Here is a 16,946-nt window from a genome sequence, read left to right as displayed (position 1 = left end):
CTAAGGAAATACTCTTATCTCTGTATTAGCTCCTATACATAGGGCTGATTCCTGGAAAGCTTAGAGTAATATTATTATTGATAGGCCAGGATAAAAAAAAAACCAAACCAACCCATAAACAAAACCTGCCAAAATCTGATAAGTTACATCAAGGCAGGGTGGAAGGGCAAGAGATAGCAACTAATTCTGTCCCTATGGTACAAGACACAACGAGCTGCTCGCCCAGCCTCCTTACATGACCTGAAGAAACTCACTTAGTGCACTGTTTAGAGCCACCTGCATTTCAGATCCCCTTGGCTGGATGTCATAAATTCAGAAGGTGATTCAGAGGACAGATTCAGGCTGCCTGGTATGCAGGGCTCCTTTGCGGAAGTCCCAACTGTGGGAGTAAATCACGTTTATCAAAGAATGATGTCCTGAACACTTATCTGTATCAGCAGCTTAAAAGTTAGGAGGACAGCCTGGGCTCCTTGCGCAGGCAGCAGAGAGAGAAACGCTAACACTCTAGGCAGGATTTCATCCGCATAGTCTTAGATGGCTGTCAGATGTACAGGAAATGTTTTGGTGTCCGTGGCACTTGCCTGCCTCTTCTGACTATGGAAGAGGCCAAATGTTAGTTTGGACTACATGCTGTGCTTGTTACGAGCGAGTGCTTGGAGAGGCTAATCTTCTCTGTCTCAGATCCCTACCTGTACAAGCAGACATCATACTCTTCTGCTCCTTGCAAGGGCGATGTGAGCGTCTAAAGCTTGTGAAATGTCCAGATGAAGGGAATAGGGCTTGGCAGAGTTGAGCAAGGTTAGTTGTACAGTGCAGTATGCAGGAGATGCACTCCCCTGGGCACAACAGTAGAGCCTGGGCCTCAGCACTGGAGCATTTACACAAGGACTTCAACAAGAATCTCACTAACTATCCTTTGAGATAGCTCCTAGGACTTCTGTCGCTTCAGCTTTCAGTCCCAGAGGAAAAATTAATGGGTTTTTAAATAAATAAATTTTAAAAAGAACATTAATTGGCTTTTTCACACTTCCCATGGGGATTCTGCTGTAGTTCAGTTCTGGAAATGCAAGTTGCAGAAGTAGCTCAAAGGGCCTGATTCTCATTGCTTTGCCTCTGTGATAAGCCTGTGCAATCCTGCAACTGTTGAGACACTTGGGAAACTGCTGAGAGGAAATTTAGGCCAGTAATAGTCTCTGCAACAACACGATTCCTGGGTGCAGTCCAGGGCAAGAGAGCAAGCAGAGTATGCTGTGGAGCGTGGAACCAGCCTCCCTGTCAGCTTCCCTCAGATTTAGCAACAGTTTTCATTCTCATACTCCATAAAACAATGAGTGTGTTTCTCTGGACAGTCAGATTTATGACAGCCAAACAGAAACAATGCTACTCTCCAGGGTATGAGATTAGATTGGAATAAAAGGATCCATGATCTGCATTGTTTTATTTTGGAGTGGGAGCATGTAAAAAAAAACCCCTCTGCCCCTTGCAGCAAAGTTCCCTTGATGGCTATCACTTGAGTCACTCACCTCCTTCTGGCTATCGCCCACTTTGTGGGCACTGTGATTTAAAACTTCCTCTTTGCTCAGGAATAACCTGGCCTATAATTAGGCTCAGACGTGCGTGTCCGCTGAGTGCTTGGGATGGATTCAGACCATTTCTGGAGCCTCCATGCCTTATGACTGCTTCCCTCAACCAAGGGAGCCAGCAGCTGGCTCACTGTTACATGCAGCCCCTGGCATGTGCCCGCCTGCCCATAGCCCTGTCTCTGCAGGAAAGCTCTCCAGAGCTTTCAAAGCTGTTGTCACAGGGGAATTAGCTCTGCTCCTGTTTCACAGATGAAAAGTTAAACGACTCTCCCAAAGACCACGAGTCCATAGCAGAGCTGGAAATAAAGGCTGTCTCCTTTCACTCAGGATCCAAAAGCTTGAGCTCGTGGTGGCCCCACATTTTCCCTGGTAGCATTTCCATGAGAAGGTAGGAAGCGGTGAGTGACAGCTCTCCACTTTGACAGACAGCTCCCGTCTGGTGCAAGTGGCTAGATCTGTCACTCAGGAGCTGGGTTTCTGGAGCACTTGAGATTTTCCTTTTGGAGTCAGAGCAGGAACTGCTGAGCATGGGGCACTCAGGAAGCACTCTTCCCTGACATTTAAAAAGGCATTTAATATTGACCACTTTAGGGGATGAAGAGAAGGTTCTTAGATTAGAGTCTGGAGGCATTTGGTACTTGCTTTTTTATTTGCTTAGTTTGATGGATTAGCCACAGGATGTGGTGTGAACATTTTGATGATGCAGAACTCAAGGCTGATCCTTGGAGCTGAGGAAATGTGAGATAGGTTAAAAGCATCAGTATGAGTGAGATTTCATGCTTTCTTCAATATTGATGGCTTGCCAACTATTTTAGTTTTCAGTCAGTTTTTAGTAGCAACCCTTCATGGGTAGGTCATTTTTTAATCCATCTTTATTTTGCTTCTCTTTCTTTTTATAAGATTTCCAGCTCCCTGCGAACTTTAACTGCAATTTTGATCTTCCTGAAGACCTCTGTGGTTGGTCACACGACTTGGCAACCGGTTACACGTGGTCTTTTCAGCCTGCAAGCACCTGGATTGGCAACTCTGAACCAAGCCCTGAGACTGTGCCTGGTAAGATGGTTAATACCGAAGCAGGGAAGAGGGAGTTGATGGGGCTTTCTCCACGTGAACAGTATAAATAATTATTGCACAGCTATCGTGAGTTTTGAAGGCTGTGCAGAGCTGAACATTTTCTTTTATGGAAGCTCTCAGATGCTTTGCTGTATGGTTCATGATTTATTTATAGGACTGTGACCACTGGCACTGAATTATACTAACTGTTCTCTTGAGATAGCCTTGAATGCAGCAGTGGGTTTTGAACCCCCTGTGACTGTGAAAGTTAGCCCAGGCTTTCTTCCACATCCTCACCCAAATGTCCTCTGTAGGATTCAATGCTTTTTCCCCAGAATGCATTTCTTCCTCCCGTATGTTTCTCAGATTGCCTGTAGTCTTCAGCTGTTCTGCACTCTGAGCTTGCATAAACTAGATTTCAGTCTCCTCCAAGTGAAGGATTAGCTAAGCCCTAAGAATGCTGAAAATGTCGTCTTCTTACTGTTTGACTTTTTTTGTCTTCCATGCATTGGAAGCAGAAGATTTGCATGAGTGTGGCAGAGCCTAATTTATGGGCCCTATCTCACTGAGATGTGCTGGCATGGGTTGGAAGGGAGTCTATCCCTGGCAATGTGGTTGATAGATCAAGTTTTTCAGCTTCACATGTTGGAACTCACTCCGGAACTAGTGCACTTTCCGTATCCCTCATTGACTTGTGGCATGGTTGTCTTGAAGAACATTTGCCAATTTCCTTATAACAGTAGACTGCGTCACTGCAGCATCACTTCACTATCAGTCACTGCCCATGAAACTAAAGACTCCCCCCAGGGGAGCTGGTTGATCTTACCTGTACTCAGCTCCGCCCTGATACCTGGTGATTCCAGTGTCTGCGTGTCATGTTCCCAGGGAGATGTGCATGCTGTGGGCTCCTCCTCGCCCTCCCCTTGGTAAGGTTGAGTCTCGAGATGCAAACATTCAGGCGAACCTGTTAGCCACCTGGCAGAGTCGCTGGCCAGATTGGCAGTGCTGCCAGCCAGTTGGAAAGCCATGCAGCCAACACCTGGTAGGCAGTGCTAAAGAGGAAAATATGTATTCCAGAAACATATGGGAAGAGGAGAATCTGCTACATCTCCACACACAAATCACCCCCACACAAATGCACACATCATTTCTCTCTTCAGCTCCTGAGGTGCTCAGCTTTTTTCTAAGAGACACGGTAATGCTGTAAGTGCAGCCCATATGGACATCTGACGAATTCTTTGGCGTGACATAGGGACAGAGTGTCTGCTATGGAGAAAAATATTTTCATATTTCAAGTGTTTATCTCTTCAGCATTTGAGTGCTTTAGAAGATTAATATCTGGAACTCAGTGGAGCCTCAGGCAATAGGAGAGAACACTTACCGCCAGCCCCAGACTTAATAACCCTCCCCATCTCATTCTCTGTAATAATGTTTAATTAATATAAGTCTCCTGCAAGTAGGATAAAAATTACTTATTTTTATAACTCAGACTCAATTTTTCATTTCATTTCCTCTCCCCCGAGTCTCCCTACAATTAGTTGGCCATAGTTTCTTAGAAGACACTGTTGTAGCACAGGAGAGGCTGGCGCTGCCTCAGACAGCTCAGCGTGCAGTTCTGTTTTTTACACTTCTTCTACTTCTCCTTTTTCTCAGTTATGAATTGCAAAGTCTCATCGCTGGGGCTGGGGAACGTTGTGCTGCTGAGTTCAGTAATCTGTTTTTGTGTGAGTGTGGAGAGCTCTCCCTTACAGTGCTGTGCAGAGTCAGGCACCGAAGCAGCGTTGGGGTGCAGGCAGGCACTCGGGCACTGCTGGCAAGTCACGGGCTGTACGGGCAAAGGAAGAGGACGAGGTAGTGGCTCCAGGGGGCTGATGTGACTTGCCCATAGCAGCGGAGGAAGTCAGCAGCAGACACCAGTGTGCTCTCCTGGCATCTGTGCCATTGCCTTGCCCACGCAGCACAGGGCTGCAGAGGGGTCAGAATGCAAAGGCATCACTGCCATGTCTCTCTTTGGTCCTGCTCTTAGAAATTAAGAAGATAAGACACAAAAGGAAGCAACTGTTTGCTTTTTTCCTCCCTGCGCAGCTTTTAAAAGCAACTCCAGAAACATGAAAAAGAGGCAATGCCAGCTCCTTGGTGGGGACAGAATCAAAGCATTGTTTGGTTCACACTCCCTCATTCTTCCCCTGCCTTTCCCTCATGCTCCCTCCAGCACTTTTTTCTACTCAGAAAATTCATGCTTAGACTCCAGGGAGCAAGGAATGAAAAGCTGTTGTTCAGGGTGGTCTTTACTTGTGAATTCCCCACCCTGGGGTGAGCAGTTGGGTGAAGGAGAGCAGCTGTGCTTGGTTAGAGACAGGGCAAAAGCTAATGGGAACTTAAAGCTGCTGGAGGTCAATTTGCTCTGATTTAAAGGTGCTGGCCCTGGCTAGAGGCCTGGCTGCTCCACAGTAGCAAGGAAATATGCTGTGCCTTTAAGAGCCATGTGGAATGTGTTTCTGCTTCTTTTGAAAATGGCAAAACAAAAATTAAAATTAAAAGGGAAAAAATAATAATGAAAGGAGGAGCCCTGGCTCAGTCTACATAAGAGAGAGGGGGAAGGAAATGACCGTGGTGAAATATCTTCTGTGAGACACTTGATTAGAAAAGTCTGCTGAGAGACAGGCCTGAATTCCTCAGATATCTCCCAATTTCATTTTATGCATTGTATGCAATTCCTCCTTGTCTTTGGCACAGAGAACTTCTCAAGACTGACAAGACACCCACTGCTCTCATTCCACTATTTTTATTTCCAAGATACTCTTTCAGGCAGCTCTGCATTTCTTTTTTTAGCCCTGTGTTCCTTGGGCTCTTCGCACCATGGATTAACTCCAGCATCCTTTCCTGCAGTCTCCCATTACACGTCTGGGGACCTCATTGGTGAAAGTAAACTCAAAGTGCCCAGCTCAGCAGAAGCCCAGCATGGTTCCAACTGCTACCTGCCCTTTGCAAGCCTAGAAAATATCACTGGCTCCCTTTTCCATGCCCCCACAAGAGATTGCCCGGATTTTTCCTTCTGTGGACTTTAAGATGCTTCCCATCCCTAGAAAGATTCCCCTTAGCTGCACCTAGCAAGCTTCAAGGAGCAACAAGTTCAAGTTTCAGTGAGATTTTATTCCCCCTCCTGCTGCACGCAATGGCAGCATGCCATTGGTGTCAAGATAAAGGTCTTAAGACCTGAAAATAAATCTGAGTTGATAACTTGGGCACCTCAACTCTTCACCATCTTTGAATTTCACTGGAGTCTTGATCCTAAAGGGTGTAAAGATCCTGGGTCATCTCCTTAGGTGGTAGGTGTGATTGCATTGCTCTCAGTGATGCTACACTAATAAGCCAGCAGTGAAAAGCTGGAATGGGTGTGTTTTGCCTATTTTTTTTCTTCTCTTTTCTTGCAACGCTTAAGTAAATACCTTGTGGTCCTAGAAGAGCACTGCGAGGTCCGCAGCTTTACCACGTACTGCTTCTCATTTGGGCGAGCACGGCGCCAGGGTCAGAGCCCTGGCAGCATTGTGAACCCCGCGTTGTTTGGATGTTGGCAGCTGTACATGCACGCAAAAAAGGAAGCACTTTAAACCTTGCATCTTTCCTGACCACACAGCTCTTGGGCTGGGCTGCAAAACCCACTGAGAGCTTCTCTTGTGGGCCACAGCCTGGCTGGCTTTGAGGGTGAGGAATGCTGCTCGTTTGGGTTGTGGGCAATGCAGGGAAAGGTTTATTTGTTTCAAAGTGTTTTCAGCAGAGGAGTGTTTGTAGTGCTCTGAAGTTTCGTAAGAGCTTATTTTTTAAGAGAAACAAATGTTGAGCTGGTTTTAAGCTGATGGTGACCCCTTACCATTCTTGTGTTTTTCCCATGAGATCTTTAAAAGGGAAAGTTTCATATTTTTCCTGCAGTCCATGAGAACTGCTGCCTGAAGGCCTTGATTCTACTGTGTCCAAACCAGCAGAAAAGTTTTCATGGTGTTAACAATCAGGGCTGGACTGAACTGGGTCTGCACTTACTCTCGTGAGAATCTCAGGGCTTGTGCCTTGGGGACGCATTTTGACCTCAAGGGTCAATCCTGTCTCCTTTGAAGTAGGAGGGAGTTTTACATGTGGGGTAGCGTGAAAGTCAAGCACTTCTGTGCAATGAGTGAGCAGCTGCACACTGTGGGAAGGAGACCACATAGCTAGCTCTGTCTCTCCTCACTTCCCTCATGTGTGGTGCAGATTGCCTCTCAGCAAAGCTGAGGTATGGGTCTCTCCTGACTCTTGTTTGCACAGTGAGGACAGCAAATGCTAAAGTCCTTTGTTCCCTGGCCGCCCCACAGCATGGTAGAGCTGGGACACCCCAGCACCTCACAGGAGATTTGCTGAGTGTCAACTGGGCTGTGGGAGTTCCCTGGCTGCAGGCTAGGGCCAGCCTGTGGCTGTCTTTGTGTCCATACTGTCTTTCTTGAGAGAATGGGGTATGGCCGTGGTCTGTCCCTGCATTTCTAGCAAAGCTCCCACTCACTTGGGAGCTGGAGGCAGAGAAGAAACCATTCCTCTGGGGCTCACCCATTTGTTAACTGCTTGCCTGAGTCCTTAGTCAGTTTTTGGACCCAAACACCAGTGACACACACTGCATAAAAACCCAGGCTGGAATGCTCTCTGGTAAACAAGCCACCATCTCTCAGACCTTAGTGTGGGCACCACTCCGTCGCTTCACAGCAGTGCCTCAGCAGCCTGTGAGTCACAGCCCCTGATTTGGGAAAGCGTGTGCAGGCACGAGCAAGCAGCAATGAGCAGACTGAGCAGTGGAAGTGGTTGATGCCCGCAGTTGCGCATGCACAAACGCCGGGCACAAGTGGGTCTGCACACACCCTTACATGTAGGGGCATGCAGGGTGCCAGCTGAGCTGCCAGAGGACGGACTATGAAGCTCAGTGACAGGCAGCTCACTTAGCGTAAATGTCAGGCTCTAATTGGCATTTGATTTGTCAGGGACACTGTGCCCTCCCTGTGCTCCTGTAGGACTCACAGTTGCACAGTGCTGTTGAGGACGTGAGGCTTAACTGAGAGGATGTAATGGCTAGTCCATTAGAAAGGCTCTGGAGAGCAGACAAAAAGCTTGGTTCTGGGCAAGTGTGGGGCTTTATGCCTTTTGAAGGACCGATTTAGAGACTGAAATGGCAAGGACTTGGCAGGCTAATTAACACATAATCAAAATTGAGGGGATTTTCCAGCAGACACAATGATCTAGTTAATATAAATATTAGCTTTATGGGGGATTGACTTCATTTGGTAAATGAAAGTCTGTCACTGAGGAGAGGCCTGTTACTGAAATTACAGCAGCAGCCTTTTAAGGTGAATTTGCATGATTTGCCAAAAAAATTAAAAATATAATAACTATCCAATTTCAATCTGCATATTCATGCAGCTGCCATTCCCTTGCTACCAGACCACCCTGCAGTCATGAGGGGATCAGAGAGGATCTGCTTCCCAGGAATGGCAAAAGCTGATGCAGCCTCCAACTCACATGCCCCAGAAGAATGGCAGGATCAGGCCCCACTGGGATGTCCCCTTGGCCTTGACACGGAGTGGTTGGGGTGGTATTTGGGGCTATGCAGGCAGCAGACACTGCCTGAAGCTGTGTTGTCACCTATGGGATTTGACAGATGAGGTGGCTGTTGGAGTGTGGTGTTGCCACTAAAGCACACCGTGAAATAAGCTCTACAATGAAGAAGAGTGCAGTGACCTTTGGAGGGACATAAGTGAAGGCAATTCAGCGTGGTCCCTCCATGGGAGCGGCAGCTGTAATTCAACAATATCCAGTGAGGGGGAAATGCGGAGGGCATCTGAAATCTCAGTAGTTGCTTGTGTACTTGCTGCCCAACATGTTTTGCTGGAACACCTCCAGATGTGCTGCTGAGATTCATGAGGGAAAGGGCTTTCCTTGGGAGACAGGGTGAAACATGCAGGACCCAAGCACAGGCAGGCTGACCTTGCAGAGGGAGTGGCTGCTGTATCTTGTGCTTGCAGCCTGACCCAAACTGTGAGGCTTCATCCCCTGCTGCCCTTAATGTCCTCTCAGATGGCTTCCTAGCAGGAGGGGACAGGTGCGCCAAGAGGAAACTGCGTTGGCCAGATGGTTGGTTTGCAGGCCCCAGCTGGTGATTTATCTGGGACTCACTGCCATACACATATGAGGGGCTCTGCCGTCATCTAGCTGGGGTGGTTCCATGTTCACACTACTGGCTCCCCTACATCCTGATGATCCCATAAATCTTCCATGAGATTTATGCCATAGCCTCAGTTGCAAAAGAGTAGTAAAATGCCTGAGCAGGTTTGTCCTGCCTTTTTTGAGCCAGTGCTTTGAACTACTAGTGCCAGTTCTGTGGGGGATATAGCTGTCATGTTAGCTGGAATAGAGACTGCAAAGCAAAGTTCTGGGAAAGAGATTAAAATGCATTTCTGATCCTGGAAGAATTGATCAGCTCATCGTTGCAAAGCTCTCTTCAAGTGTTTTAACAGGGAAAATCAGCCTTTCAGGTGCTTTCTGTGCCAAAGGCTTCCATCTACTCTATCAAACAGAGTGACTACTGGAACCACCAGGCTCCCACATGCTGTTCCAACAATTAGCTCCACTGTGCCCTTATTCAGTCAGTCTCAGCAAATTCGTGGGGCTTTTCCGAAGGTCCAGCTAGCCATTAGAGTGATCCAGCCACTTCATCTTCAAATGACATAGAAAGTCATGCCTGCTTGTGCTTGGCTTTTCACTCCAGAAACTGGTACCAGGAGTGAGAGCGTGTGGTGCCCAAACCCAGTGCTACTTGCAGCGGAGCAGCTGGATTCATCACCTGAAGACTGAGCCTTCTCGCAGCCCTTGGGACTGCCAGTAAGGCCTGGAGAGCTCTGTGGGCCCCAGAAAGAATTGGGCAGGGAGCACAGGAGATAGAGGGTTCCTGGGCTCCAAAAGATCCTGTGTGGCTGAGGGGAGCATTGGTTTTGGCTGCAGATGGGGAGTTACTTTGATTTTACAGTCTAATAAGAATGGGAACAAACAGAAGGGCGATGTCAACCCTGGCAGGAGGGATGTGATTCAGATGCACACAGGCTCTGTTGCTGAAGTGGCAGAGGCAGCAACACTGGGTCCTGCCAGCTCCCAGGGTGCAGACCATGGGAGGTATCCAGCTGCATAATTAGCATAGTCCTCTGTGTCATCTGTCGGCTTTGGGTGGATCTAAGGATGGCTCACATCCTTGCACTCAGTCAGGCTGCCTAGGCTGTCAAAGGTTGGTCCTGAACTTTGAGAATCTGGATTTGATCATTCTTGAGCCTGGCTGGTGCTTTTATTAAAGATTTGCCCGTGAGACCATGTCAGCTGTGAGATAAGTGTATGACCACAGTCTGATTTTCTCTCTTGTTTGTTGTTGCTGTTTTTTCTTCTTGTTGCTTTTTTATTTGAAGAGGCTTGTAGTGAATTACAAAAAGAGGATTTTAATTCAGGAGACCTTGATGACTTATTATGCCTTATCGCTCCTTAGGCATGGAGTACAGCTTGTTCTTTTTTTCTTCTTCCTCCACTTGTTTATCTCCCACATCTCCTCCTCCACTACTACCACTCTGAGGTAAATCACAAGAACACTCCTCCATTAGAGAACGGCATGGTACTTTTTCAAGTGATTCACTCAAGCAGGAGTGGGCAAACACACTTTCATCTTTTTTTCTGCTACTGTTTGTTGGCGTGAAGTGCTAAGTGGCCCAGGTACATTTCACAGGTACTGAAAAATATTTCTAAAAAATGTAGCTCGCTCTTTATGTGGCCAGGGACAGATTTGTCCTTCACACAGTAAAATCAGTGAAAGTTCATAGGAGTGGATACACTGTTGAAATATTTTGATCATACATCCCAGGAGTTGACTGATGTCAAATATTCCTGTTGTCTTGCCCTAAATTTATTTTAGAAACCAGCTCACAGTGGTTGGTTTCAGTTCTCTGGCAGTGACAAACTTGCAGCAGGGCCAGGGCCATTGATAAGTCTCCTCTGGGCTGGGATCACCTGATTGCTGAGCAGCAGTGAGGTCAGCTGCCATTTTCTGGATAGGACCTGTCTTTTCAATGGATTCCAAGTTCAGATCTCTCTGGTTTAAATTTTGAAGGTGTTCTGAGTGTGTTTTGCAAACATTCTGAGTGCAAATGCTGCTGTTCTTGCCATTGCTATGGGCACTGAAGCCGCCGAGGGAACAGGGCAAGCAGGAGGCAAGCTGCTGCTCAGAGCCTTGCCCATCAAGCACAACAGCAAGCACAGCAGGTTAAGATGTGGGCAAAGGAAGCAACAGACCCTTCATTGTGATCCTGGGGCAGAGATAACTCTCCTAGGCTGTAGGAGGGCAGGTGCATTCTGGCAGGAAGCACTAGTGGCACTTGCCCACTGTCTAGCAAGAGCAGTGTACTGTCTGTGCATCCCTCTGTTGAGCAAAATGCAAAATCCAGCAGTATCTGTAGTTGGCCTGTCTGTATCCCCTTGCACTGCAGGCACAGAGCAACCCAAGGGACTCTGTTCTGACATTGGTCATGATGGGGGGACAGGTAAGGATCACTTCAGCTTGCCTTGTCTTTCAGTCTGTGCTAAGGGACTTCATACATCCAAGCAGCAAATGGGAAACTCCTTGAGGAGGCTTCTCATCAGAGAGGGCTGGAAACCACTGATTCCAGATGAAGTCAGCTATGCCCTGGGATTTGTATCCATGGGCTCTGCTGCTATTGGTATTCATATCAAAAATCTCTAGTTCCAGTCTCAGCCTTATCCCCTGGGATATCAAACGTATCAAATCTCCTCTCCAAGGATTGACAAAAAGCATGGCACAATTTAAATGTAGTATTAAAGCAAGTGAACCCTCTGCTGTATGTTTTTCAGCTACCTTCAAGTTTGCAACCACTCAGTCATCACCTATGCATGCTTCACTCATTGGGACCATGTCCTTCCTCTGTGCTGTGCTTTAGAGGCTCTTTTCCTGCATTATGGAAAAATTGAGAGCCAGGGTTTCATTTTGTTGTGTGTATCCTCAAAACAAGAAGAGTTTTCCGCACCAGCGTTTAGAAAAACCCACCTCAGGCTTGTTCACTGAGCAAGCTCCCAGAAGAATAATACACATACCCCCTGCCAATGCAATTATCGTGGCATCACTTCTTCTGACAATAGCTTGCTCCTGCTCTTTAACTTCTCCTAATTATGTCAGTCTTTGTCTTAGCACTTTCTGGTTTTGCTGTTGGTCTCCTACCAGAGGGTGGTGGCTGGAGAGGGAAGTGTGCTGCTCGATACTTTGCCTGGGCTGCACAGGGTGCAGAAGTAGCACAGGTGGAGGGGCATACAGAGGGTGCCATTGTGAAACCCCACTTCTGCAGGCATATGGGGCTGCACTGCCATCCAGCACTACCAAAGCCACCTGGCAGGACATGAGACCCTTGTTGCTAGTGGCTGTAGAAAATAATATAATGGTGTTCTCCTCTCTGAACAGATGTCAAGAACTACCTGCAGCTGCAGAGCAGCGGAAGACGGGAAGGACAGCGAGCCCGACTCATCAGTCCCACCATCTATCTGCCCCAGAGCGCTGTCTGCATGGTTTTCCAGTACCAGGCATGGGGCAGCAATGGGGTGATGCTACGGGTCTGGCGGGAAGCCAGCCAGGAGCACAAGGCACTGTGGGTCATCACAGAGGACCAAGGGGAGGAGTGGAGGGAAGGTCGCATCATCTTGCCAAGCTATGACATGGAGTACCGGGTAAGATGCTCAGGAAAGGTGTGCTAGACCAGGTAGACATCTCCAGCATCTTGATTTCAGTGTTTCAGAGCCAGGGCCCATTCATCATTAGGGAATGTGGCTGTTTTCATTGTGTTTCTCAAGTTACCATAGTAACTAAATGACACTGTTTGTTATTCTAAGAGTGCCTGTCTTCTGCACAGACTTGGGCCTTTGTTCAGCCTGTTGCCTTTTATATTCCTCAGATCTCCGACTTCATAAATACTCTCCGTTGTTGTTTTTTTTCATTTTGTTTTGTGCATTTCCTCCCCCTCCAACTGACGGTCATCAGATAGTCTGACCAGAGGCAGGCATTCAGCTCTAGGGAGCAAACCCTGCAGCCAGGAGAATTGGGAAGCTGGGACAGAGCAGAGCCAACTCTTAGGGGTGTCAGCAAACAGCCATTCTCCAGCCTCAGCTGCAAGTGCTGACGTGGGAGAAGGAAGAGGGAATGTGAGCTCGTTTGTAATTCCACTTCTCGGATACCATAGACCAGATGAGAGGGCTAGGTGCAGTGCTGTGGGATCAAGGCCCTGTCCCACAGTCAGGAGATCAGTGGAAGAGAGGGGATGAGATGAAGGGAGGAAGGGAGCTGTGCTGCTCCGCACAGCCGCCTGAGCCCCTCTGGCGCAGCTGTACCAGCACCCCGTGGAAAGGCTGCTGCTTCCAGGAGCGTCTTTGGCAAGGTTAGCTCTTCTGGGCAGCTTGCTGTTTGCCAGGAAGCCAGGGCTACTGTTGTCACTTGCTAATGAGCATCAGCACAGCATCCAGCACCTTCCAACGCAGAAGGAAACATACTTGCAGGCTTGCAGGCACTTAATTGACCACGCGGTGGGAAGCCATGCTCCAGCCAGATCCCAGCCCTGACCTTGACCCAGGATGCTGCAGCTGTCAGGCCACTGACCCCTCCAAACTGCTGCTTCCCGTGTGGCTTGATGGCCCGCAGTTGGGACCCACAGCTCAAACACTCCATCCCCTGCACAGTCAGATGCCCAGCCCTTCAGAGAGGTGTCCCTGGCAGGCTGATGTGGATCCCAGGCACCCTAGATGAAAGGGAGCATCTAATATGGGGAGAGGAAGTTTGTGAAATACATGGCCCTAAGAAATTATTTGGACCCTTAGAATCATAGCATCACTAAGGTTGGAAAAGACAACCAAGATCATCAAGTCCAGCCGTTAACCCGGGCACCACCTTGTTCAGCTCGAAACCATATCAAGTGCCACACCCACGTGCTTCAAGGGATAGTGATTCCACCTCTCCCTCGGCAGCCTATTCCAATGCCTTGAGAGCAGGCAGGGAGATTATAAAGCAAAAGCTTTGCACTGGAGCTGCGTGGCTAGTTTGCATGTATGGGTTTGGCTTTTTAATAAAATACCAGTAAACACAATATGCCTATATAAGAATGATGGTCACTGGCTGACTACTTTATGTGTTAAACATGAATATACCAGCATTAGCTGAATAACAGCATCATTATGTAAATACTGCAAGTGTCTCCACTCAGCAGTTCTTAGAGCTAACGACTCTACTTATTTTCGTAAATATATTTTGCCTGTGATTTGGTAGGAATAAATTGACCCTTCTACTCTTAACATTTCAATACTTCTTATGTAATGTTGCTGGGAACATCACTTTACAGTTAATGTAACTGTGCATTTTGTGTCCTTCCCTTCCTTTTTCTGATCATAGTCTGGTTGATACCATGGGCCAAAGCTGCTGTTCTAACTCAGTGTTATGCCACCTGAACCATTTGTGTAAGGGCCAGGGGGGTTCACTGAGTCTTTATTCCTTATGAGAAGCACTTAAGTGAACAAAATCAAGCCAAGTGCTGCCAGGTAAAGATCTCTCTGCCAAACCCGTCCCTGCACATCAGATTTCCCTGGGGAAGGGGTGGCAGAGGCAGGACAAGGAAGCAGGACTAGACTCAAGTGATCCACAGGTATGCAGGGAAAGCCAGGAGTAGATTCCTCCGCTTTCCCTCGGGAGCAGCAACCACTCTCTGCTTCCCAGCTCAGCACTGACATTTCTGTCCCAATTTCTCACAGATTGTGTTTGAGGGATTTATACGCAATGGCCACTCAGGAGAGCTCGCCCTTGATGACATCCGGCTCGGCACTGACATCCCGCTGGAGAACTGCATGGGTATGTGCTGCATCCGGCCACGGGGTCAGGGATGGGGGTAGGGGCAGCTGGGGCTGGAAGGCCTTTGCTTGCAGGGTGTCAGTGGGACACCTCTCCTATGCTTAGGTTACCAGGAGCTTCTGGATCTCAGCTGGGACCTCCCTTGCCCATTAAGGAAATGAGGGGGACTCAGTCTCTGGGGGACGGGGGCTCTGCGTTGGTGTGAGAGGACGGAAGCACATGTCTCTGCCACGCAAAGCCAAAAGAGCAGCGCTGACGGTTACTGGGGACTATTCTGTGTGATAAGGACACACATCGAATTTAAAAGGAAAGCGCTTGACAAAAGAAACCAGCTGTCAGTCAGCATTACATGCTTAGAGGGGCCGATGAGTTCAAAAGGAGTCTTCTCTAACAAGAAAGAAAATAGCAGAGGGGTTTTACAGCAATGTTAACAGAATAACAAAGGAAATTTTTGTCCTAGAATTCACTGTTCCTCAAACCAGGCCAAAAGCCAGGTGGAATAATTCAATGTAAAAGACAGAGAGGGCTTGGGGGGGGGGGGGAAAGGGAGCAAAAAAAGTGTGTCCAGCAGTTTGCTGGTGGAGCCATTGCCCTGCCCTTCTCCTCTAGCTGGCATGTCCATGCAGGCACTCTGATGGCTCTGGCTGCCATCTAGCTTGGGTGTGGATTTAGAGGTATACTAGTGGAGCGTGGGACCAGCAGTATTCAATTAGTGGGATCTGTGCTGAGACCTGCTTACAGTAACTAGGTCCTACTCTTCCGCACGACCTGGGGGAGGCATGTTTTACTGCTGAACACCTGCAAGGTGTCCAACCCATCCTGAAGGCAATGGAAAAAGTCAGTGGAGCAGAGCCTCTCTCCTTTTGGGCTTTGAAAGGCCCCATTCAAGGAAGCTGCTTTCCTCTCCCCCACCAAGGAAGGATCCCAGTGCCTCCTTACTCAAGCAGGACAAACACTCTCTTCAAAAAGGTGTTTCTCAGGGGAGGAAGCACCAGACAAATTGTGCTTGAGAAAGGCTGGTCCCATCGCTTGCCACCGTGGGCAGGCTAGCAATGGTGAAGATGGTGCAGGAACCAGCACTGATAATAGAACAGAGGACTAGGACTGCCCCAGAAATGCTCTTGAGTGCTATCAGTCCCGGTTTCTTTGATGCTTTGAACTCTGCTGGTCTCCCATCTGCCAAAGGAGCTAATACTTCAGATGTCAAATTCCCTGTATTTAAGGCTTGACTGTGGTGTTTTAATCCCTTGCCTTCTATGGCATTAAAGAGAAGCAAGACCAATGATTAACACTAATACCATTTCCTATCTAACTTCTTTTGAGTTCAGCAATTCACCTATCTCCAGTGTTACTGTATCTTGGGCCTCATGAACCTAAAGCTTAATATTTTAAAAACAAAAGCATTAATAAATTACAAAGTTTCAAGCATTGCCAGCCCTAAAAATAACACCAAACTGCTACACAAAATTATTTTCCCAGTCTAGGAAGTTGAATGTGGATCTTATAACCCATAAGGAACATTTGTTTCAGATCATTTCCAGCAAAGGGGTCCCACTGCAAACTTATTATAACAAAGGGGTCATTTCTGATTTCACCAAAATAATAATGAAATGGTAGAGATTCAGTGCTGCTCTCTGTCAGAGCCATGAAAATAGCTGACTCCAGCACAAGCTACTGTCTTTTCAGACATAATCCTTGGAAGTAATCTGATTCCTTTTTAGCATGAAAGAACGCTAATAAGTCACAATAATTTTTTTCCTTTGACAAATGTGTCATTCGCATTTTGAACCCGAGTGATGATTTCCTAACACTCAGTAGAGCCAGTCTGCTTCTGTGACTCACAGGCATAATGCAGAAGTAATCTAAAAATAATCAGAAGTCTATTACTTCTGCGAGAAAGTAATCAGTAGTAAGTACCAATTATTGCTTTTCAGATCCAGTAATTTGTAATAGATTACATCTTCAAAGTATCTAAAAAGAAGGAAAAAAAATCACTTGTCTTTGTTTCTCGTCACTGTGAGATGGAAGGCAGCATGGCATCACTGCCCAGAAGTAACATAGTTCCCATATGAATAATGGGTGCCAGAGTTGAGCCAGAAACCAAACCACTTTGGGAAATTTAGGGGGTTTCAGGGTTTCATCACTGGGCCAGGTGAGGCTTTGTCATTGGATGACTCAGACCAGCCAGGATTGATCCAAGTGACCCTCAACCTCAGACATATTTTTCTCTTAAGTCTGTGGCTAAGTCAAAGCTTATTGCATCTGGCTGGTCCCCAGCTGAGACGAGTTTCTCCCCATCCTGGTGAAGTTGGCTGGCTCTCTGTGCTGTTCCCAGTGAGTGGCTTCTGTGGGGCACAGTTCCATGCCTG

General features: G+C 47.5%; 1 protein-coding gene across 3 annotated transcripts in view; it reads left to right on the top strand.

The window, feature by feature from the left end:
- The window catches only part of NRP2 (neuropilin 2), an 89,094-nt gene that overhangs the window by 51,515 nt on the left and 20,633 nt on the right, over positions 1-16,946 (top strand). For all 3 annotated transcript variants that reach the window (XM_027880188.1, XM_027880187.1, XM_027880189.1), the window contains exons 12-14: positions 2,484-2,636; positions 12,154-12,416; positions 14,481-14,577. In XM_027880188.1, the coding sequence (XP_027735989.1) occupies positions 2,484-2,636; positions 12,154-12,416; positions 14,481-14,577 (513 nt within the window). The remainder of the gene's footprint in view (positions 1-2,483; positions 2,637-12,153; positions 12,417-14,480; positions 14,578-16,946) is intronic.

The sequence above is a fragment of the Empidonax traillii genome, unplaced genomic scaffold (genome assembly GCF_003031625.1).
Source record: "Empidonax traillii isolate 1590-97213 ecotype Southwest subspecies unplaced genomic scaffold, ASM303162v1 scaffold65:size4453928, whole genome shotgun sequence".
NCBI classification, from domain to species: Eukaryota; Metazoa; Chordata; class Aves; order Passeriformes; family Tyrannidae; genus Empidonax; species Empidonax traillii.
The sequence above is the reverse complement of the archived record's forward strand: the minus strand, read 5'-3'. Positions and strand labels throughout refer to the sequence as shown.